The 23,801-nt window shown below is 32.8% G+C and overlaps 5 protein-coding genes across 5 annotated transcripts; 3 read left to right on the plus strand and 2 right to left on the minus strand.

Annotated features, from left to right (window-relative positions):
- Positions 1 to 1,265: 1,265 nt before the first annotated feature.
- Positions 1,266 to 5,186, minus strand: LOC108827164 (tetraspanin-2). The gene is made up of 3 exons (XM_018600514.2): positions 4,913 to 5,186; positions 4,526 to 4,832; positions 1,266 to 1,771 (listed from the first exon to the last, which is right to left on the minus strand). The coding sequence occupies exons 1-3, from the start codon at positions 5,104 to 5,106 to the stop codon at positions 1,478 to 1,480; spliced, it is 795 nt and encodes a 264-aa protein (XP_018456016.1). The 5' UTR covers positions 5,107 to 5,186; the 3' UTR covers positions 1,266 to 1,477.
- A 1,274-nt stretch (positions 5,187 to 6,460) lies between these two features.
- On the minus strand, positions 6,461 to 7,735 carry LOC108826527 (F-box/kelch-repeat protein At3g04660). Its single transcript, XM_018599903.2, has one exon. The coding sequence runs from the start codon at positions 7,664 to 7,666 to the stop codon at positions 6,479 to 6,481; it is 1,188 nt and encodes a 395-aa protein (XP_018455405.2). The 5' UTR covers positions 7,667 to 7,735; the 3' UTR covers positions 6,461 to 6,478.
- A 7,568-nt stretch (positions 7,736 to 15,303) lies between these two features.
- Positions 15,304 to 17,843, plus strand: LOC108827918 (transmembrane 9 superfamily member 11). The gene is made up of 2 exons (XM_018601430.2): positions 15,304 to 15,464; positions 15,615 to 17,843. Exon 2 carries the CDS (start codon positions 15,626 to 15,628, stop codon positions 17,597 to 17,599), a length of 1,974 nt encoding a protein of 657 aa, XP_018456932.1. The 5' UTR covers positions 15,304 to 15,464; positions 15,615 to 15,625; the 3' UTR covers positions 17,600 to 17,843.
- Positions 17,844 to 18,314: 471 nt separating this feature from the next.
- LOC108824198 (histone-lysine N-methyltransferase ASHR2) lies at positions 18,315 to 19,785 on the plus strand. The gene has a single exon (XM_018597570.2). It carries the CDS (start codon positions 18,379 to 18,381, stop codon positions 19,552 to 19,554), a length of 1,176 nt encoding a protein of 391 aa, XP_018453072.2. The 5' UTR covers positions 18,315 to 18,378; the 3' UTR covers positions 19,555 to 19,785.
- Positions 19,786 to 20,424: 639 nt separating this feature from the next.
- On the plus strand, positions 20,425 to 21,740 carry LOC108826029 (phospholipase A2-beta-like). The gene is made up of 4 exons (XM_018599400.2): positions 20,425 to 20,627; positions 20,775 to 20,811; positions 20,889 to 21,008; positions 21,333 to 21,740. The coding sequence occupies exons 1-4, from the start codon at positions 20,538 to 20,540 to the stop codon at positions 21,530 to 21,532; spliced, it is 447 nt and encodes a 148-aa protein (XP_018454902.1). The 5' UTR covers positions 20,425 to 20,537; the 3' UTR covers positions 21,533 to 21,740.
- Positions 21,741 to 23,801: the final 2,061 nt, after the last annotated feature.

Raw genomic sequence — 23,801 nt, forward strand, 5'->3', positions numbered from 1 at the left:
TTGATTTAACAAATATTAACGGGTTGTCAACTCCTAAAATTTTAAGTGCTAAAAACATTTTTAGTGAAAATTTTTCTAACTCTTAATGCTTTAAACTTTTAAACTTGTATGTTAGTTCTTTAAATTTTAGAAATAAAAACTAATGTTTATTGAGCATCCATGATCGACCCTATAATGAGACTCGAGCAAGCGCCGACTTAAGCAAAACTGTAATCTCTTCTTTTTTTTTTCTGTTGATCACCAAGTTTACTAAAGTTTCACTTTATATGGAGTAAAATAATGATTTTAAAACAGTATATGACATTTGGAAGCCTTTTGCTGATTTGTCTTGAAAGTGGATTCTCCAATTTAAGTAAAACAAAGAAAAGACGGTACTAAAAAGACGATACCTTTCATAACTTTCCAAGAAGTTACGAAAATTACATCTTAATTAAAGGCGTAGAGAACGCACAAATGGCTGTACCATAGAAAAGTAACATATCGTAACGCCAAGAATATACAATAGATCAAGATGTGGTTATTGATTTCTGATGTGTATAAAATTAGTTTTTTTTTCTTTTTTGAAACTCTGTATAAAACTAGTTTTGAGTGAACATAGTCAAACTCAAATCTATTATAAACTAAAACAACGAAACGTTTAAGAGAGATAGGGATGACGAAGTGGAGTGTGGTGATGATGATGGTAGTGTTGGTGATAGCTACCATGGAACGAGAAGCAGAAGGAACCGACCCCGTATGTTTATATGATTGCTTGAAAAAGTGCCGTCATCAGGATCCTTCTGTGAGAAGATTTTGTCTCTGCGAGTGTGTTTTAACGTGCATTTTCTTCAAGAGCCCACAAGACCAGCATCTTACTGAAAGAAAATCTCTCTACCAAGCTCTAAAGGGCGAAACATGCGGCCTATCACCTAGTGCTCCATCACCATCACCATCACCATCATCACAGTAATTATATAGTTAAATTTGTGTTTATGTAAACTATAGTATATTTGTTTGAAAGAGTAAAAATAGTGTATTTAAACGTGATTTAAGTATAAATGATATTTCATTTTGAAGACGTTAGTATATACTTATAAATATCTTTTTAAAACAACCATGCCTTATGCCTATATGTGTTTACTTTCTTGTGTTATGTGTATAGAGAAGCTGAGTAGATTTATGTATGTTGTTGACATTGCAGGATGAAAATAAGCTTTAGAAAAGAGACACTCAAGGCGTAGATGTTCATGGTTAAATCTTCTAGATTTTGTATAAGTGACAAATGGTAATCAATAAAATATTCAAATTGTTAACTTGACCCGTATAAATTGGTTCAGTTATCTGTTCTTTCACAAGCAATCTAACATAAACATAAAAATCCATGCAAAGTTGCTTTTTTTAAAACACAGTGATAATATCACAATCTATTTTCGAATACTCCAATCCCAAAAACGACAAACAAATCTATACACATGCACACTTAAGACGCAGCCCTGTTTTATTTACGGAAGCGACCCTCAGTCTGAGCATTCCTAAACGCACTACATGCAATAACATAGACCCAAATGAGAACAACGACGGTGATGATAAGTATGAGATTTGCTTTACGCCAATCTTTTCTAAGATTTCCCAAAAGACCAGCTTTGCATGAGTTGCAATTGTAACAAAGCTGGCTTTGATCGTTGTTCCATAGGTAACAATCTGCATCTGCAGCCATGTTGGTTGGGTTTAGCCAAAGTGTCGGATTGACGAAGTTGTAGCCACACGCGGTTGGTGGTTTGCAACAACCGGACTGTACAACACAAAGAAAATGCACAATTAGGTATGATCAAAAGCTCAGCCAATGAAATACTGATAATCTTTTGAATATATAGTTTGGAATATTTTCATATTGTGTTATTTAGTGGTAGAAATAACATGTGAGATATATAGTGGAGACAAAGAATTTTGATTGTAATTATCGTATTTAATCATTGGTCCACTATTTAATAATGTCTAATTACTTTTAACATACAATCAGTCAAAACTTCATCACCTAGGCTCATTTAATTATCAGTGGTTTCAGTAGTCTCGTAAAAGCATCTCCAATGGTTAGATTTATTTTTTCTTTAAAATTTAAAGTTTTCCAAAAAACGAAACAGCATATTCTCCAATAGTTTACTTTATTTTTTTCTTCAAAATGGAATATTCTAAGTTTATTTTATCACCACTTTATATTTAATTACTAATAACACCTTTTTAAAATTTACTAATTTCACTTATCTATTTTATTTTAACATTAATTTGACTCAATTACTATTTTTATAAATTAAAATTATTATATAATACAATTATTACACATAACATAAATAAATAAACAAGATTTAATAAAAATCACTAAATACCTATATCTCTTAAGTGATTAAAAAGGTAATTTAAAACAATAAATGAGCTTATTATATTCTGAATTCTTCTAAATCAAACATAAAATTCTTAAAAACTAATAATTTCATGTTCTTTGTTATTAAAATTCGATTAGATAAAAGTAATAATGTAAGATTTGAAATTAATTGGATGACTTCTAATCTTTAAGGTAAAAATAACAATAAATAAAGATTTCATTTTCAAAAATGAAGAATTGAATAGTATTTTTCAAATTTGGGGAAATACTATTCAGTTCTTCAAAATCTGAAAAAATGAAGAAAAAATGAAATACCAATTAAAAAAAAGAAAAATGAAGCACCATCGAATACTTTTACAGAGGACTTGGGTACCAACTTGCTAGTAACTAAATGAATAAAATATCTAAATGACTTAAACTTATTGATGAACAGAATTATAAATTTTGAATCATATAAAGACTATAAAGTATATGATCTTATTAGTTATAACAAATATCCCACATAATTATAGTATTAATCTCAGTTGAATAGAACGGGAACCTATTCAAAATAACCAAATTCAAAGATTGAAATGAACTTTGAGAGTGGCATTTCTTAAATAATTATGGATAGAAAATTTTGAAATTTTGTCAAATTTTGAATTGAGATTTTTACATAACTAAGAGAAAGAAAAGGAACACTACATTCCTTAACATTCTAAAAAATTTACCATTCAAGAGTAATAACTTTTCCTTTTCATTCATTCTCATTTTTTTTGTAGAGAACTAGAGAGAAATTTTTTTCCTTGTTAACTTTTATAAGGAATCACTATTTTCTCATCATTCCCAAAATTTTATTCATACTCGTTCTTTTACTATCCATTCCTAATGTTTCTATGATGGTTACCAATTAAGTATTAATATCAGTTAAATAGAACAGGAACCTATTCAAATAACAAAAATCCAAGATATTGTTTAAAGGCAAAACCATGAAAATGAATTTTGAGAGTGGCATTTCTTAAATAATTCTGAATAGAAAACGTTGAAAAAATTTCAAGTTTGGGTTGAAATTTTTTAAAAGATTATCTAAAGAGAAAATGGATCATAAAATTATGTAAGTGAGATAATGATAAAGAACATAAAATAAATAAACAAAGAAAAGCTATGTTATCATGTAACATATTGTGGGTGGATGGTGGATCCTTATGATAATGTATTGTTTTGAAATTGTTATTTATCTTATTATAATCTTTTGCACTGTTGATCTCCATAAATTTTCGCACTACCCTCGTAGAATACACATATGGTTGTATATATCTATCAGACATCTAATAATTTAAATAATAGAGCTTCAAGATAAGTTCTCAATAATTGAGACTACATATGCCTACAATTTGAGTAACTTAGTAGTAACTTACCACATAAATTGAGCTAATTGCAACATTACTTGGATTAGTTTGTCCTGTTTTGCATTTTTTTTTTAGTTTTCTAAAGGATAAGGAAATACAAAAGGAAAATAATTAAATCGTTAAAGGTACTACAAAATAAAAGGAATAAAGAGAATAAGAATATTTGAACATAAAAAAAAAAAGAGAATAAGAACAATGCTCTTTTGGACTTCACAAAAGCTAAAGTGGAAAGCTAAACTTTTCTGAATAATGGACAATTCTTTCTTTTTCATTTATAAGAACAAACCGTATAGGTCTCACATAATCTAGATATTGACAAAATATTATTCATTCAAATAATTTTAACTAATCAACTAGTCGTAATGATTAAAGTGATATAAACAAATAGTTCCATTTAAAGGCAACTAACTATGTGAACTATTCACTCTTAGAGATGTAATTACCCAAATAATCTTAATTAAGGTGTTAAGTTTGCAAGTTATCTATCAATAATCATGTCCAGAGTGCGTGAAATTACGGTTTTGATTAATTAGGGGACATAACTACCGCGCTGGTGACTTTAGCATCACTGTTTACTACATTTACTGTGATTTATCACTGCTTAACATCAAATAACCACAGCTTGCTTACAAAATAAGATAAGGAATAAAAAAAACTACAAGAGTCAAATCAAACGGTATGAAATGTAAAATGTGGAGGCCAAACTGTAACAAACTAGAAGTTTCAGGTTCAAAATAAAGAGAATAAAAGATGAGAGAGAGAGAGAGAGAGAACATGCCTGGAGAGGAGTGATGGAAGAGGAAGAGAAGAACTGATCAGCAGTTATGAATTGTTGGCTGAGTTCAGGACAAACATTCGAATCAGCCAAACAGGCCCTGATCTTCCCCCAATCCCTGGAATCCACAACATTCTCTCTCAGCCAATCCGAGAACCCTTCGAGCCTGTACTCTTTGTAACCTCGAACCGGAACTTGATACGACCCGTCGGGTCGGGTCACGACGAAAGCAAATATCAGAACCACCAGCAGAAGCCCGATCAGTATCGCCATATAGCACAAGTACACAGCCAGCAGAGTCTCCTTGTGCCTGAGAATGATCATTTGAGCTCAAACGACGCTTGAATCAAACTGAAGCAAAAGTGTCCTGTCTTTTTATGTAAAACTTACTGGTAGGCGCCGATGAAGCCGCAAGCAGAGACGACGAGGATGAGAACGCCGAGGACGACGACGGGCCAGCGGAGGAGATTGACACACTCGCTGTCAGGCTTTGAGGCAAGCCATATTCCTGACGCCGTTATAGGTATAGAACATAGCAACGCCAGTAAGTTCAGTATCGCCGTTAAGTTATTCGCCAGCGCCATTAACTCACTCTCTTTCTCTCTCTTGAAAAATTGAAGAAGTAATAAAAGTGAGAGGACTGCTTTGGTGGTGAGAGATGATGGGAAGTGTGAGCTTTGTTTAATGCTAATATTGACACAGCACGAGGTTCGGTACGGTACAGTTATCCGGTTTAGTGCTGATTTAAAGGGAATGGATATGTGGGTTTATTGTATCCTTTTTTAAAAATAATGTTCACGTTGGTTTATTTTTCTTAAGTTAATTCGTTAAAAGGGGAATGTTATTTATATTTCCTTGCGGTGAACAAGTTAATCTGGCCGGACCGTTTATTCTCTTGGGTCCAGCAGTGGAATCATATCACATGGATGGACATGGACACATTGAAGCAGGCGGAGATGCCTTTTGAAAGTTTTGAGCTGCGTTTGGTGTTTTACGGCGCTGCCGTAACCATTTTATAGTTTATAAAGATTCTTGGCGTTGAACTAAACCGGGCATATTGACACCGACTATTTGGGGTTAAGTAAAACTTTTTGGTTTAGAAAAAAAAGACCTCAAAACGAAAAAAACATCATCTCACTTTCTAAAATAGATGTGACACACACACACAAAATTTATAATTAAAGAAAATTAGATGTCACATTTTCATAATGCTGCAATAACTATTATGTTATGCGAATTTCTAATCCATGCATCAAGATGTACGTAGTTGGTCCGATCCAACAAAAGAATATGAAACGAACTTAAATCCAATCAAACAAATTTATGAAATGAAGAACTCGTGGATGCTCACGGATTTAATACAACATCCTTCGTCAAACATTGTTTGGTATTTTTTTTATATGCTAATATGTGCCATCACCACATTTATTTTCACAAAATGATATAACTTATAAGAATACAACATTACAACATTATAACAACTAAATACATATTACATTAGAAATTTCATTTATTCAGTTTACATATTTAAAATATGGTAGTAAACTCATATCGATTTCATGATCTAAAGTTAGCTTATTCATGTTTATTCATTTGGATATATGTCAAAATTTATGTGGATAATATATATATATATATATATATACATACATCACTTTAACCTATACCAAACTGTGAACAAATGGGAATAAAGCAAGGTTAAAAGCCAACACAAACTATTTTTCACTCAAAATATAAATGAAAAGAAAACCGAATCTTGTTAGCTCCACACAAAAAAAAAACTTAAATCAACTCATACTTGTATATATAATCCACAAGCATTACAACGTCCCTGATGAAAAGACTGAATAAATTGTTGAATCAGATGTCACAATTCCAGTAATAAGGAAGAGTCTAAAAACAAGAACAAAAAGAGAAACAAGAAGGTTCAGGTTCATCGACGGATCAACAAACCTTTCACAGAACCATACAACTCTCAACATGATCGAAATAGACTTGGATAGCAGCAGAGTCATCTCGTATTCCATCGACCTCAACTTGTCTAACTTTTTTCTCCTTGGGATCGTAACAAATAAAAAAGAATGGGTTAGGGGACGGGAGCGGTTTGAATATGACCTCGCCACTAGGAAGTATACCCCTGAACATGAAACGTTGATCTCCCCCAAATATCTCATTCATAGAAGGAACCACGGAAGCAGTTTTTGACCATACTTCTTTGTTGACATCATCCTGAACCCATAGGTCAATTGGTCCATCATAGGCCTGGACGGCTATGGTTATCTTTCCACTGTGATTCACCAGATTACCAAACTCTTGAAGACTGTAGTCGTCGGGTAGCTTAGTAACATTAAACTCTTCAGAACTCAGATCAAAGCACATTAGAGATCGCTTTTGTTTGTAAGAAGTTAAATAATACAGAGCACCGTCCCTGCATATCCCATGGTATCCAGAATAATGACGATGTGGATACTTACACTTGATCATTCTCCATTTTTGTTTAGCTCCTAGAGTGATAACTTGATGCTCCTCGGACATAACAGCCTCCCACGCCATAACATCCTCCAAGAAATAATCACGGGATATAATACCACGAGCTATATTACCACGTCGAGTTATTACCGTCAGGCACAACACTTTGTATACATCATTAACCGGATCATATCCAAAAATAGATAAAATGTCTTTTTTCCTCGTTTTGACTCTAGGTAACGATACGAACTGACCCGTACTAGGGTTTCCAATCATCATCTTGATACCGTTCCGACCGCAGATCAAGCCGCGGACAGGTGGAGTGAAAACATACCGTACATCCGGATCCAGTGTATAACTAACCTTGTCATGATCATTAGAAGCCGACGGATGCTCCTCCTGAGAGAAGGAGTGAAAGAGCTGCATGTCGCTGCCACGGTGCACTGAGACGAGATGACGCGGTTGAGTCGAAGATCGAGTCATGTACAACTCGGTGAACTCTTTGCCGAGGATGATCGATGACAAGTGTTTAGAAGCGAAACGGAGCCTGGCTATGGATCTCGGCGGCAGTTTCATGAGAATCTCTACTTTCAGTTCCGTAGGAATGATGATAAACGGATCGTTTACATCATCATTCCTTTCGTCTCGTTTCTTGGACCTCTTGACCCTTTTCATGGCGACTTTCAACTGATCCCGCCTCTCACTGTTTCATTCTCTTAACCCTAAGAGTAATATCTTTATTTCTTAAACGTAAAAATAGGCGATACCAATTCCTTGATGTATTGTATATCGTGTTAATATTTTATGGATTTGCAAATAAAACCTCCTATTTTGAATTTCTTAGAGGAAAATACTCTTTTGTTTATTACGGTTGAAAAGGAAATACTTATGAGTAATTACCTTTTTCTAGGATTTTTTTTAAAACTAGGATAAGACATGCCATTTGCGCAAAATGAGATTATATAATAAAAATTAAAAATATATAGTATTAACAAATTAAATATGTATATGTATTTGAATTTATTAATATACATACAATTATATTTTCTTTATATAATCATCTATATTTTGGGCTCGGCATTTGTAACTGTAATTGTAATTATTGACACAAATCTATTTTAAATTTATAATGAAACTGATCGATTTGAGTTTAAATTTTTATCACTTTTTTATACCTATAAAAATCGTAATATGGTCATCAGGTGAATTTTTATTACAAAAACAAGTTCCATAATTTTTTTAAATATTTCACTTTAACATCACTGAAAACCATTTTAATAATTTTAGAATCAGCAGCTTAGTCTTATTTTCAAAATCAAATAACTTTGACCTTAGTATTTCATATAGTTCTGAAGGTTTCAACTAAACGACTAAATTGATACAACTAATTTTCTTGCTTTAAGTTGTTAGCTGAATATATATATATATAATTTAATTTGAATATTTTCTTAAATAAAATTCTATATTAATACAATTTTATGATCATTTGTATCTTATTATAACAAAAAAAAATTAAATAAGCCATTGATCACAAAAAATTCAGAATAGAATTTTAATTTTTTAATAATTTATATTCATTTTAAAAATTCAAAATATACATATAAGAAAAAATTATTTTTTTATTATATGGTTAATGTGATTGTTTAATATCTTTTAATAATATAAAATTAAACAATTATAAGAAAATATTATCAAATATTTATTATTCGTAAATACAAAAGTGCAAGAATTTTCTTTTGTACACTATTTATCAATTTGATAGTTAGTTTAATATATAGTTTAATATAAATTAAGATGGATCAACCTATTTTTTGAAAAATTATGAATTTCACCATCATGGTGACATCTGGCTACAAAAAATGTTATAATATTTCTCAATTAATATATAAGAAATGTTGTTGTTACAAAAAAAATGTTCAACCATTGATCATTATTTTTAACATAATAATTTTAACGGTTTTAGTAATTTATTGTCGTTTTTTTAAATTCAAAATATAACATATACAAAAAAAAATAATTTTATTGCTAATTTGATTGTTTAATTTATTTTAATAGTATAAAATTAAACAAAAATGATAGAGGAGATATATATTGTTATCAAATCTTTATTATTATAATCACTAATTTTTATTTATGTAATAGTCATATTTGGTAATTCCGTAACTTTTATTTAAGGAAAGAAAATAAAATAGTAATTGTACGCTTTAATTAATTTTATGATTAGTTTAATGAAAATTATAATATATATTTAATTGGATCAACATATTTTCTAAAGATTCTGAATTTCATTCTGGTGGTGACATGTAGAGGTTGTAGGGTTTCTCAATTAATATATAAGGAATAAGTCGTGGTTCTTAACTTCTTTTCCATCAATATATATTGCTTCTTAATCAAGTAACCGTTCACAGAAGTTTATATGCATTTATTAGCTCCCACTCGTGTTAATCCAGGAAAGTGTCCAGTATCATGGCCGGCAACAAAGACTTATTCCAAACTCTTGTTCATCAGTGAGAAATTCCGAAAAATTAAAATTGTAGAATTTTTCTATAATCGAATTTAATTATTTATAAATTTATAATCATCTACAGTTACAATCCGTTTTTAAACTTTCAAAAAAAAAAGTCAACTTTTTTACACACTCGTTGTCAGCCTTTCATGCAGGCCATATCCCTGACGCTGTTATAAGTATCACTATTTTGGACCTTCCTTTGAAGCGCCCGAAACTTTCAATCGTGGTCTGCAAAATCTATTTCTTTTGCAGCTTATATCCTCGGTAATCTCCGGGACAGTGGTATTTGAATGGAAACCTTTCTTCTACCTAAGGGTTGTGTGAAAAGAGTTGAATCTCTCTGCTGCCGTTACTTGTGGGCAGGCAGTATTGAAGGTCATGCATTTGCACAAGTTTCATGGACAAATGTATGCCTCCCTAAAAGGGAAGGGGGACTGAGTCTAAGAATCATTCACACCATCTTAACTCAAAAGAGCTTCCATCCGATCTCCTTCGCTAGGCGATACATTTTAGCTGGGAGATTTATACACCGCACGATTGGTAATGGTAATAATGCTTACTTCTGGTTTGACTCATGGATCCCACTCGGACCTTTAATCTCACTCCTTGGATTTCATGGTCCTCGTGATCTTAGGATACCTCTTCAAGCAAAGGTCACAGCAGCCTCTAACGACACTACTTGTACCCTTCCAGACCTGAGGTCTAATGAATCAGCCCCCCTTCATGCCTATCTCATGCATGTTAGATGATGTTCTCTTATTGCGAGTTAATTGTTTTGACTGCGATAGGTTTTCTTCACAAAAGACTTGGTCTCAACTGAGAGAGAGAGAAGATAACTAGGAAACCATGGGCTCGAGCAAATACGGTTTAGGGGTTATATCCCGAAGCATTCCTTTACTATGTTGACAGCCGAACTTAACAGGCTCTCCTCTTTGGGACTATGAATTACTACATCCTGCTGTCTTCGTGACACTAACGAGGAAACAAGGGATCATCTACTCATCCCTTGTGTCTTCCCCAAGGATCTCTGGAGGAGCACTGCTCTGCATCTTGAGAATTAAGTCCAAAGCGTTGGAAATCTTTTATTTTTGTATCTCTATTTTTCAATGTTTTTGCCAGAGATACTTATGTTTGAGAATATTCCAACCATTGTAACTAAAACCTGTTTTCATCAATATATGATATTTACAGTTAACCACAAAAAGTAATAGAGCGAACTGGTTAATCCAGTCGAACCGGCTTCTTGGGTTGTGTATCTTTGCGCGTCTCTGTAACCACTTATATAGTAGAAAGATTATTTTGCGTTTAGAACTGTGTTTTTCTTTTTTTTTTCCGACGACTCTGTGTTGGATAAAACTTGTTGGTTTAGAAAAGAAAGACCTTAAACCGAAGAAAATAGCATCCCACACTATTTAAAACCATAATCTCATACTTAATTGATGAACAGTGTGGGACACAGCTCTATTTCAATAACTATCTTGACTACACATAATCAAGTTAGATGTGACATTTTCATAGTATTGCAATAACTATTACTTTATGCAAATTTCAAACCCTGACATCAAGATATACTATATACATCCAACAAATCAAAACGAAATAAATTGAAAAACTCAAATCCAATGAAACAAAACCAATAAAAAATGAAAAACAAATGATGCTCACGGATTTAATTTAACATTGTAACTATGTCTTTTACCACACCATTCAAAAACTTTGTTTGGAAAGTAATTTCCAAAATTTTTATATATCATTACCATATTCATTTTCACAAAGAGATTGGTTTATAAATATATTAAAATAATATCCAAATATAACATGAATAATATCATTTATGTAAATACGCATATTTGAAATATGTTATATATTAGATATAAACTTACACATGCACAATAATATAATTACAAACACACCAATTTTCTACTCAATAGTATAATATTTTCCACATCAGTTCAAGATATAAAAATAGCAAAATTTTGAGTATATATGTATCTTACCAAAATTAATTGTAAAAGTGTCTTAATAAAGGAAACAACATTAATAATATCAAAATTTAGTGATACACAAATGCTTGCAATTACAAGAAAATTTATTAATAAGTGAAAACAACCAAGTTTCCAAAAAAAAAAAGTTTCCAAATTGTTGAGCTAGTCGCATTTAATCATTGTAAAATATATTAGTTGAATGATTAAAGATTGATTCAGTAAGAAGGTTAATTAATAAATTAATGAATGAATAAAAAAAACTTATAATAACTTAATTTTTTTAATGAAAGTTGATGAAAATTAAAATATAAATATTTAGATAATATTTATGCTGTTCGATCATATGATGAAACAAATTAATGTTATTTTAATGATTATAGTCATTTTAGGTTGTTCATCAAATATGAAAAATATAGATTATTAGAAGATGAAACAAAAATACAATTTGTGCACTAAAGTTGTTCACAAGCACTAGATTTCAAATCCTAAGCTTTCCAATAGAAACATAACAAATTTAGCATATTTGAAATTATGTTCATGGTTCTTTTTACATAGATCATCTTCTTCGGAAACATAAAACCTACCAAAGCCAGCATCTTCGATGCTTCTGTTATGAAGAAGGAGAAAAACATGTCTCGTCAGATGAAAAAGCTAGAGATAAGGTTCACTGAAGAGTTTGCTCTAGTTTGTGAGAAATTGAAAGCAGTGGAACTCAAAGCTGAAAAAGAAAGAAAGGAAGCTGCTGAAGAGAGAAAAAGACTTGTTGTTCTTGAAGAAGTTCATGCATAGAAGACAAGTTCAAGTTGGTTATATTGGTGGAAAAAGACATAGATTTGTACTCAATCTGTTGAATCTGATAATTTTGCATCTTTTGTTTGTTTGTTGTCTGAATCTGATAACTTTTTAATTATGTTCCCTTTTGTCAATGACACTCTTTGGTTATCCTCATATGCTCATATATCAAAAACCCTTTAGTGATTATTTTTATTTTTTGTGATTATTTCACGGATGCGAATTTGGATTCAGATATTCGCAGATAATACAAGCCATTTTTAATTTTATTAAAGACAAGTATAGAACTAACAGTGTGCCTGCAAACATTCATTCTATCAAACACTGTGAATGACTTTTGCTTGGATAGACATATGTAATCATAAGTAGTCAACAAGAATGCTATCAAAAGGTGTCCAGTATCAAATGCGGTTGCCTAGACGCTGTTCGGAAGTTGACCGCATCGAATTCGACCAAATCGGTGAATTCATGCGTTGACCGAGTATGACAGCCTAATTTTTGCGTTGACCGCCTAGATTGACATAGCTCTATCTCAATAACTATCTTGACTGCACATAATCAATTTAGCTTAAATGTGACATTTTCATAGTATTGCAATAACTATTACATTATGCGAATTTCAAACCCAGACATCAAGATATACAATATATAGTCCGACAAATCAAAACAAAAATAAAATGAAAAACTCAAATCCAATGAAACAAAACCCATAAGAAATGAAAAACAAAGGATTCTCACGGATTTAATTTTTGTAACTGTCTTTTACCACCACATCCTTCAAAAACTTTGTTTGGAAAGTAATTTCCAAAATTTGTATATATCGTTACCATATTCATTTTCACAAAGAGATGATTTATACATATATAAAATAATATCCAAATATAACATGAATAATATTATTTATGTAAATACGCATATTTGAAATATGTTATATATTATATATTATATATTATATATTATATATAAACTTATATGCACAATAATATAATTACAAACACACCAATTTTCTACTCAGTAGTATAATATTTTCCACATCCGTACAAGATATACAAAATAGCAAACTTTTGTGGACATATACAGTAGAACCTCTATAAATTAATAATGTTGAGAGTTTAAAATTTTATTAATTTATAGTGATATTAATTTACAAATTTTTTTCTTAGCCTTTTTTCTATTTTTGAATATTTTTATTTATAAAATAATATTTTGTTTTATTTTACAGTATCTAAATTATTTAAATTTTAGAAATTTTATTTTCATATTATTTTATTATCTTATTCGGTGTATATTTTGATGTTTAATAGAATTGTTACGTGGTCTTTGATATAATTTTACTAAATATTATCAAAATATAATTAAATGTTAAGGAAAATAAAGGTATTCTTATTGTGAATATAAAATCAATAATATAATGTTTAGTTTGTATTTATATTATATATACACAGATTATTAATTTATGATTTTAATGTGACTATATATTTTTATGGAAATTTTTAAAATATTATTATCTTATTATTTTATCGATTTGTGTTATATTTTATACCGGCACAAGTTGGAACCGGTGAAATTTATTAATTTATAGAGATTATTAATTTATCTAGTATTACTTTATAGAGGTTCTAATGTAAAGATTTGATTTTTGTGATATACTTTTTGAAATTTGATATTCATCTTGTTTTTATTATCTTATTTAGTGTATATAAAATATGTTGAATAGATTTTAAATGTGGTTTTATATATAATTTTAATAAATATCATCAAAATATATTACATCTTAAGAAAATATAAATACAATTTCATTGTGAATATAAAACAAACAATATAATGGTTTGCTTGTATATGTGTAAAAACTATATATATATATATATATATATATATATATATTAATTTATAATTTCAATGAGACCATATATTTACATAGAATTTTTAAGAAGTTATTATCTTATTATCTTATCAATTTTTATCATATTTTGAATGATTCCGGCTTGAAACCGAATAAATTTACTAATTTATAGTGTTTATTAATGTATCAAATATTATTTCGTAAAATTTATACTGTATATATTTATTAGTGACGTAAATTTATAAAACAGAATGAAAAAATAAATAATATCTTCTATAAAATTTGCATATCTATATTATTAAAATAGAAGTATCGATAAAAATCATCCCTTAAGCTTACAGCTTATTTACAACTCCATGTCACTGGAATAAATTAAATGAACTTAAATATTAATCTTTGTCTTTTTCAAATTAAATGAAATAATAATTACTCCTAATTCTATGCCTTTCATGTCTTTCCAAAATTAATAAAAATTTCCTAAATTGAATATCACAATAAATTCAGTGTAAATCGTTTAACTTACATATTGCATATCAATACTATAAATATTAATATTATCAATAATATACACAAAATATTTATCTGATAATATAAGTTACATTTGTTTCACTCTCCCCACCACCCATATTACTAATATAAATATATTACATGCACCACTATAATTATTTACCAACTTACCATGTATAGAAAATAATTTATTATATGATCCAAATTTGGTAAAATTTAACAATCATATTATTTTATTACAAATGTACTATAGCTAATGTATCATTTATAATTAGCATGCTAATTCATAATTTTCTATTTTTGTACTTTTCGTTTTAGAAAAAAAAATACTTGCTATATATCCTAGACATTGATCTAATTATATAAAATTTTGAATTTGTTTATATTTTTCATTTTACGCTAAAATGAAAAATATAAAATTAAGTACAAATATAACATATATATTTATAAATACGACTGTATTTACAAATATAATATTAAGTACAAACATAACTAAAATATAAAATTGAAAGACCGGATTAACATCTGGTTTGTTATTCACAATCCATTATTTTACCTGATGGGCCAAAACTCCGTGAAGCTTTTATAAGGCTCACTAGTATACATCTGACATTCTGACGTCATAACAAACGGCATCGTTCCTTTTTCTTCACATTAATACTTAGCTGACGTGTAATGTGTTCATTGGATGACACAATAACGTGTTTTACTCTCTCGCTCGCGTTTCCCTTTCATCGATCAGCTTCTCTCCTCTCTCCCTTCTCGATTTATTAGTTTTCTTCGCTACCAAAGAACGAAAGCTCTTCTCTTCCTCCCTCCCTACGCGATAATCAACAGGTGAGTGTCGTCGATCTCCTTTCTCGCTCTGCAGAACCCTTAGTTATTATTCTCGTTTTCTGATTCACCTCTCTCTTAAGATCTTAGATCTGAGGGTGCTTGTTTTGACTTAGATCCAGATCTCTGACGAAGTTTTCCTCTCATTTCCAGATACGATCTCGATGGATCGAATCAAGATCTGCTTCCTCGCAGCGGTTTTCTCGCTGATCCAATTAGGTTTCGCGTTTTACCTCCCAGGCAGTTATCCTCACAAGTACGAAGTCGGCGATTACTTGAACGTCAAGGTGAACTCTCTCACTTCGATCGAAACCGAGATGCCGTTTAGCTACTACAGCTTGCCGTTTTGTCAACCTGCCGAAGGAATCAAGGATAGTGCCGAGAATCTAGGGGAGCTTCTCATGGGAGATCGGATCGAGAATTCTCCGTATAGGTTTAAGATGTTCAAGAACGAGAGCGAGATCTTTCTTTGTCAGACGGAGAAGCTCTCTGGCGATGGTTTCAAGCTTCTCAAGAAGAGGATTGATGAGATGTATCAGGTGAACCCCATGCTTGACAACTTGCCTGCGATCCGTTACACTAAGAAAGATGGTTACGTTTTGAGGTGGACTGGGTATCCTGTTGGGATCAAGGTTCAGGATGTTTACTATGTGTTTAACCACTTGAAGTTTAAGGTTCTTGTTCATAAGTACGAAGAGGCTGCTAATGTGGCACGTGTCATGGGTACTGGGGATGCGGCTGAGGTGATTCCGACTATGGGGAAGAGTAAAGATTCTGATGAGCCTGGTTATATGGTTGTTGGGTTTGAGGTGGTTCCTTGCAGCTTTGCTCATAACGCTGACTCGACAAAGAAGCTGAAGATGTATGAGAGATACACGACTCCGATCAAATGTGATTCCACTAGTGTTTCAATGTCTGTAAAGGAAGGTCAGTCTATTGTGTTCTCTTATGAAGTTAGCTTCGAGGAGAGTGACATCAAGTGGCCGTCTAGGTGGGATGCGTATCTGAAGATGGAAGGCTCAAAGGTTCATTGGTTCTCGATCTTGAACTCTCTTATGGTGATCACTTTCTTGGCTGGTATTGTTCTTGTGATATTCTTGAGGACTGTTAGGAGGGATTTGACCCGTTACGAGGAGCTGGACAAGGAGGCTCAAGCTCAGATGAATGAGGAGTTATCTGGGTGGAAGCTTGTCGTTGGTGATGTCTTCCGTGCTCCGTCCAACCCTTCGCTTCTGTGTGTTATGGTTGGTGACGGTGTTCAGATTCTTGGCATGGCTGTTGTGACTATCTTGTTCGCTGCTCTTGGGTTCATGTCACCGGCTTCACGTGGAACACTTATCACCGGTATGCTCTTCTTCTACATGATCCTTGGCATTGCAGCTGGTTATGTTGCTGTTCGTCTCTGGAGGACGATTGGATGTGGTGAACACCGTGGATGGATGTCTGTTGCATGGAAAGCTGCTTGCTTTTTCCCGGGCATTGCGTTTCTGATCCTCACAACGCTGAACTTCCTTCTATGGGGTAGCCACAGTACTGGAGCTATTCCTTTCTCTCTGTTTGTCATCCTCATCCTCCTGTGGTTCTGCATCTCGGTTCCTCTCACCCTCATCGGTGGTTACTTTGGAGCCAGGGCTCCTCACATTGAGTTCCCGGTCCGAACCAACCAGATTCCCAGGGAAATCCCAGCTCAGAAATACCCGTCGTGGCTTCTAGTTCTTGGCGCTGGTACACTTCCTTTCGGGACCCTCTTCATCGAGCTGTTCTTCATCATGTCCAGCATCTGGATGGGCCGTGTCTACTACGTCTTCGGCTTCCTGTTCGTTGTCATGATCCTTCTCGTTGTGGTGTGTGCTGAGGTCTCCCTAGTGCTAACGTACATGCACTTGTGTGTGGAAGACTATAAATGGTGGTGGAAATCTTTCTTTGCGTCAGGATCCGTTGCTATCTACATATTCATCTACTCCATAAACTATCTCGTCTTCGACCTCAAAAACTTGAGTGGACCCGTTTCAGCGACTCTTTATCTGGGCTACTCTCTGTTCATGGTCCTGGCTATCATGCTCGCCACAGGTACTGTCGGTTTCCTCTCTTCCTTCTGGTTCGTGCACTACTTGTTCTCTTCGGTGAAACTTGACTGAGGATCGGAACCGGAGGATTACGGTTCAGAATGATCGTTTAAAGTTTTGAAGAAGAGAGTAATGTCGTTTAAGCAAAGTCCATCTCGTTGCTCCAAGTGTAAGGGTTCAATATTTTTTTCTTTTTAATGTCAGTCTCAAGGATTTGTTCATGTTTCTTGTTTTCATCTTGTTACATCATTATGGGAATGCATCTGAACTTAGAAAATGTTTATTTTTAGTTCTATATTAAAAATGGATTTTGATTTCTTCCGCTGTAGAATACGCAATGTTAGTGGTGAATTGATGCCTTTTCATACAAAATTTATTTAATTTCTGTTTGATAATCCATAAGAATAATTCTTCTTAAAGAAAATTAGTCACAAATATATATTACAGGGAAAATGAAAATAAAGGATCAAAGAATTTGTTAGCGGATACGGCTTTAGTGAAATCACTATCAAATTCACTTTTACCGTTTTTAGAATATGATCTATATTCCTACTTGCTTAATAATTTAAGTTATGTAGTTTGGTATTTGGTTTTGATATCAACGAAATAAATGATTTGTGTTGAAATGACGCCGTTTCTAAAGGTTGTTGACAAAAGAAAAAATTGTAGAAGCCGGGTCTAGTAGATAAATGGGCCAACAACTTGATAAAGATCGTAGAAGGCCCATTAGTATATTTCAAGTAAATTGAAACCGTAAACAAACGGCATCATTTTACTTCGTTCCCCCATTTGATTCCATATAAATCTTTTTACTCTTTGGAAAAACCCTAATCAACGGGCTGGTGGTAAAGATGAACGACGGCGGAGCTAAGTCGGAGACGCTGCTACGAGTTACAGAAATCGAAGGAAGAGGAAGGAGTCTAGTAGCGGCACAGCCTCTCCGTGCAGGACAAGTCATCCTCAGAGAATCCCCTCTCCTCCTCTACTCCGCTTTCCCATTTCTCTCATCACCTCCCTCTCCTTACTGCGACCATTGTTTCCGACTCTTATCTCAATCATCTCAGAGATGCCGATCCTGCTCCCTCGTCTCCTTCTGCAGCCCTAACTGCCTCTCCTCCCACACTCCATGGCTCTGCGAATCCCTCCGCCGCCTTCACCAATCATCCTCCGCATTCGCCGATCAATCTCCCGAGCGCCAAGTCCAAGCTCGGTTCCTCCTCTCCGCTTACAATCTCGCCGCCGCTTCTCCTTCCGATTTCCAGATCCTGCTCTCTCTCCAAGGCGGTGGCGGCGAAAACAACGGAGATCGTTCCGTTTCCGAGTTCCTCCACTCTCTGTTATCCGCCGTGTGTCCGCCTCTTCCGGTTCCGATCTCGCCGGAGCTCACGGCGGCTCTTCTTGAAAAGGATAAGGTTAACGGTTTCGGATTGATGGAGCCGTTCTCTGTATCCAACGAGAAGAGATCGGTGCGAGGGTATGGGATATATCCGAAGACGTCGTTTTTGAATCATGATTGTCTCCCTAATGCTTGTAGATTCGATTACGTTGACTCTGGTGGTGGTGGTTCCGATGGTAATACTGATATCATCATTAGGATGATCCATGATGTTCCTCAAGGTAGGGAAGTCTGTTTGAGTTACTTCCCTGTGAACATGAATTACTCGAGTAGACAGAAGAGGTTGCTTGAGGATTACGGTTTTAGATGTGAGTGTGATCGGTGTAAGGTGGAATCTAGTTGGTCGGAAGATGAGAACGAGGATATGGAAGAGATGGATGGTGGTGAAGATGATCAGGAAGAAGAAGAGGAGGAGATGGAGGAAGATGAAGGAGAAGGTTGTGGGGATGGTGTGGATGGTGATGAATCTAGTTTCCCGCATGCTTACTTCTTTGCGAGATATATGTGTGAGAAGGAGAATTGTTTTGGCACTCTTGCTCCGCTTCCGCCGAAGGGTCATGATGTTTCGAGGTTTCTTGAATGTAATGTTTGTGGAAGTGTTAAGGAGGATGAAGTTGGCGGAAACCCATGAGAGACTAGAGAGGAAGTGTTTTCGAAATCTCTTTTCAAAATGTCGTTTGCTGTTTTGCGGTTTTGTACTTTGTTTTGGAAAAGGGAACATTCTAGTAGCTTTGGGGTCCTTCCATGTTTTAGGACTGTCTTTGTTCTAGACAGGCTTCAGAATCATTTGAAACAGTTTTGTTGTGATATTGGAGCATCAGTTTTTCCTAGTAGAAAGAAAATCACGACTTTTATTTTACTTTTTAAGTTGTTTGAGGAGGACTAGGGTTTCAAACCTGACTGTAATTTTGTGGAAGCCTGAAGGAGGAGGATGAAGTTGTCGGAGATCAATGAGACAAGATTCAAGTTAGTTATGTTGTTGACTCAGGCTAACTCAAATAACAAGAGACTTGTCTAGGACACATTTCGAATGTTGTGAGTGATGCATCATGTTTGCATATCTTGATACTAGTCTTGGAGAATGTATTATCAAATACCATATTAGATCGTTCTCTTTATTGTAGATAGTCTATGTGAATTGACTTCTCTTCTTGCTCAGCCTACATGTTTGCGTGGGAAATGGTACAAAAGTTTTCAACTTTTCATTCAAATATTTTATCCAACCTAGATTAGTATATAACTGGTGTCACAGGAGTTGGAACAAATAGTATGAAACAAATTTTGCAGCTAAATTATTAAAACGTATTTTCTCGAAATCTAAAGACATATATTTGTCGTTCACAAAAAAAAGGACATAAATTTAATATTGTTTTTAAATAATAAATTTTGGAATAAATATTGTTTTTTTTTTAACATAAATTTAAAATTGTTTTTTTTTTTAATTTTTGACCAAAAAAAAATGTTAAATTTTGGAATAAATAAAAGAATGAGCGGCGAGAAAGCTGGAAGAAGAGCCAATGAAATCTCAAGGAGACTCAGAAGCAACAACGTTAAATCAAATCCAGAAGCTTCTTTCTATAAAAGAGAAAGAGAGAGAGACCACGACGACAGAAGATGACGATGTTGATTCGCTTTTCTTTGATGCGTTTTGTGGAGGCTGCTTTATTCGTAGCCCTCTTCCTCTTCGACGTTGGTCGCACCGAGGTTTGAACTTTTTCCTCTGCGAATCTGAGTTTCCAGAAATATAATCGAAATTGTTGTAGATTTTAATAGACATTTAATTGGAACAAAGATTTCGTCTTTTACTTGGTTAACGATTTTTTTCTTTTGGTTGTTTTTGTTGTCACGCAGGAGTGCACCAGAACCTGCATTGCGCAGAATTGCGACAGTAATGATTCTATTCTTTTTTTTCTTTCTTTCACTTGTGTATGCATATACATTTCTTGATATGGTCTGTTTTTTCAGCACTTTCTATACGATATGGCAAGTATTGTGGGATCGGACACTTTGGATGTCCTGGTGAGGAACCTTGTGATGATCTTGATGCTTGTTGTATGGCTCATGACAACTGCGTTGATTCTAAAGGTAAAAACTCAATTCAAGATTACAAATACTTCATAGTTTTTGGTTTTATCACCTGGAAATGTTCTCTTTTACCTTTTTGTGAGAAGAGTACACTTTCTCTCTATGAGAAAATCCTGAAATTAACATCAGATTCAGTATGAATGTAACTTGGCTTGATCCACGATGCAAGGTTCTAGGATGTAGCCATCTCGGTGATCTTAAGTGACTCTACTGCTTTAGTTTTTTTAAATGAATTGCAAAATGGTTAACCTTTTGCTCTTTAGTTGACACCCTTACTCTGAAACCTTCCTTTGGTGATTTTGTTTCCCCATTTTTTTTTGGCAGGTATGACTAACATAAGCTGCCATAAGAAGTTCAAGCAATGCCTAAACAGGCTTAGCAAATCGATTAAACAGTCCAAAAACAAAAAAGTCGGCTTTTCCAAACAATGCCCTTACTCACAAGTCATACCAACTATGAATCAAGGAATGGATATCGGCATCATGTTCAGTCAACTAGGCAATGATCTGAAAACCGAGCTCTGAGTTTTGCTGCTTCATTTACTCTTGGCCTAAGAGGAGGCATCACCATTGATCCTTTTAATTTTAGAAGATTCTTTGGTACTGATGAGGATTACCTGTATAACTATTGCCATTGCACGTCGCTGCTAGATTAGTAGCTTAATTCAAAACACCTTTTGGATGATTTTATGACATGTTTTCTCGGAAACTATAAGCAGCTGATGTGACTTGCTAGTCTTGATCAGAAAAGTCTTCTCTATTCTTAAGGTCAAGAATTGAATTATGATCATGATATTGTAACTGTGCCTTCTAGCACTGGCGAGAATGATTATGTTCTTTCCTTCCCATACATCATGCGAATATGCGATGCAAGATTTGCTATATTTCACCATCCGAATTCTAAAAGGGACCCAAAGAATAAAAGATATACATGAAATGTGAAGCTATCTTGAAACTGAAATGCAACACAATTTATTCATGTCAAAATATCAGTTCGCAGTATAAAATCAGAAACAACAGTCTTGCTCATTGTAAGCGAGAACACATATTGCAAGAAGCATCAATGGCTAAATATAAGAAGAAATCGAAACAAAACCTAGAAAAAACTTGAGAGTGAATTCTGGGGAGCTATTAAATTTTCTCGAACGTCCAAATGCTTCTAAACAGTAGGCATGAGTGTTCGGGTGTCCAACCAGTTACGGTTCAATCGGGTTTTGGTTCTTCAGGGGCATGAAATTGATTTTATTTAGATATTCTTAAACCATAATTATCGGTGTATCTTAATAAGGTTGCTTAAGCAAATTATGATTTAAAAAAAAAATACCTTTTAATAGAAGATACGTTGCTTAATTACCGTCTAGTTCGGATTTCCTTGGACTCGGTTGGGAACAGTAACACATCCGGAAACTCTGTTGAACTCATTTTAACTCTTCTATCCAAATACTTGTTTGTGATTCAATTAATAAACTTGGCAAGTTGCACTAACAAAAGCTTGGTGGCATGATATATATAAATTAAAATTAGCAACTAACAATGTTATAAATGTATGAAACATTATTTAAATTTCAAAATAAAGTAGTAATATTTAAATTTCGAAAGTAAACATATTCATAACTGAACTTCAAATGTAATTGTCAACATATAAAAACTTCAATTTTTGACCAAATATCAAATACAATAGATTTTATTTTGAGTACTCAATGAATATTATTATTTTAAGTACTCAATGATACACATTAAACTAAACTAAGTATTTGAGTTAATTATCTATATAATCGATTTTATGCTAAGTACTCAATGAATAACGTTTTGAATATTTATTGGGAATTTAGGTATGGCATAAGCTGTTTTGGGATTTTGAATTTTTCAAGTTTTTCAGATATCTATCCGAATTTAATGAATTTTGAATTTATATTGAGTAATATTTTATTTTCGAATAATGTTCTAATGTAAATTTCTTTATCACTGTTTTCAATTGGTCATTACATTTTATGAAAACAATTATGATTAATTCATTGTTCCTTATAAGTTATACTAATTAAATTTTCTATTTTTTTTTCAACTTTTTGATACATAGATCTCATTTTCCTTTCTTTTCCTAGTGCATAGAAGAATTTATGAAGACAACATTTCTTTTCTAATATTTGATGAAGAACAAATTGACTAAAAAATCATGCTTTTAATATATCATATTCCTTCGATTAAATTTAATGATTATTTTATTTTAGGTATTATAATGTTAATGTAAGCCTGAGAGTAAAAAAAATATTACTATAAATTTTATTATATTATTAAATTTCTTTGTGTCTTTTAAATGCCCAAATGTGATCAATTTCCTGATGATTTTAGTGTTTCAGTCACATTATGAAAATATTAACAAATCCTAAACAACAAGGTTCCATCATTTGTAAGTTTTGAGTTAGATTCATTTAAATTTGAGTGAGATTAGTATCCACTGGAATATTTTAAATACATAATGAACAAAACATTAATGGAAAACTTGACATGGTGGCGGAACCCATTTCTAACATACATAATTTGTACAACCATATTTTTTTAGTTCTCTAATAAATTATTTATAAATAAATTTATTATTGTTATTTTATTTTCAGCTTTATTATTTTATAAAAATATATATACAAATTACCGGTATATTTTAAGGTTAGAATTATTATACTAATGATGCGAGCTTTTTCTTCTTAGCTTTATATTAACTTCATAATTTTTATGTATGTGTCTAGTCATTCGATTATAGTAGCAACAAATTTAAGGTTTTCAATTATCATATCAACCA

Source organism: Raphanus sativus, chromosome 9 (genome assembly GCF_000801105.2).
Source record: "Raphanus sativus cultivar WK10039 chromosome 9, ASM80110v3, whole genome shotgun sequence".
NCBI lineage: Eukaryota > Viridiplantae > Streptophyta > Magnoliopsida > Brassicales > Brassicaceae > Raphanus > Raphanus sativus.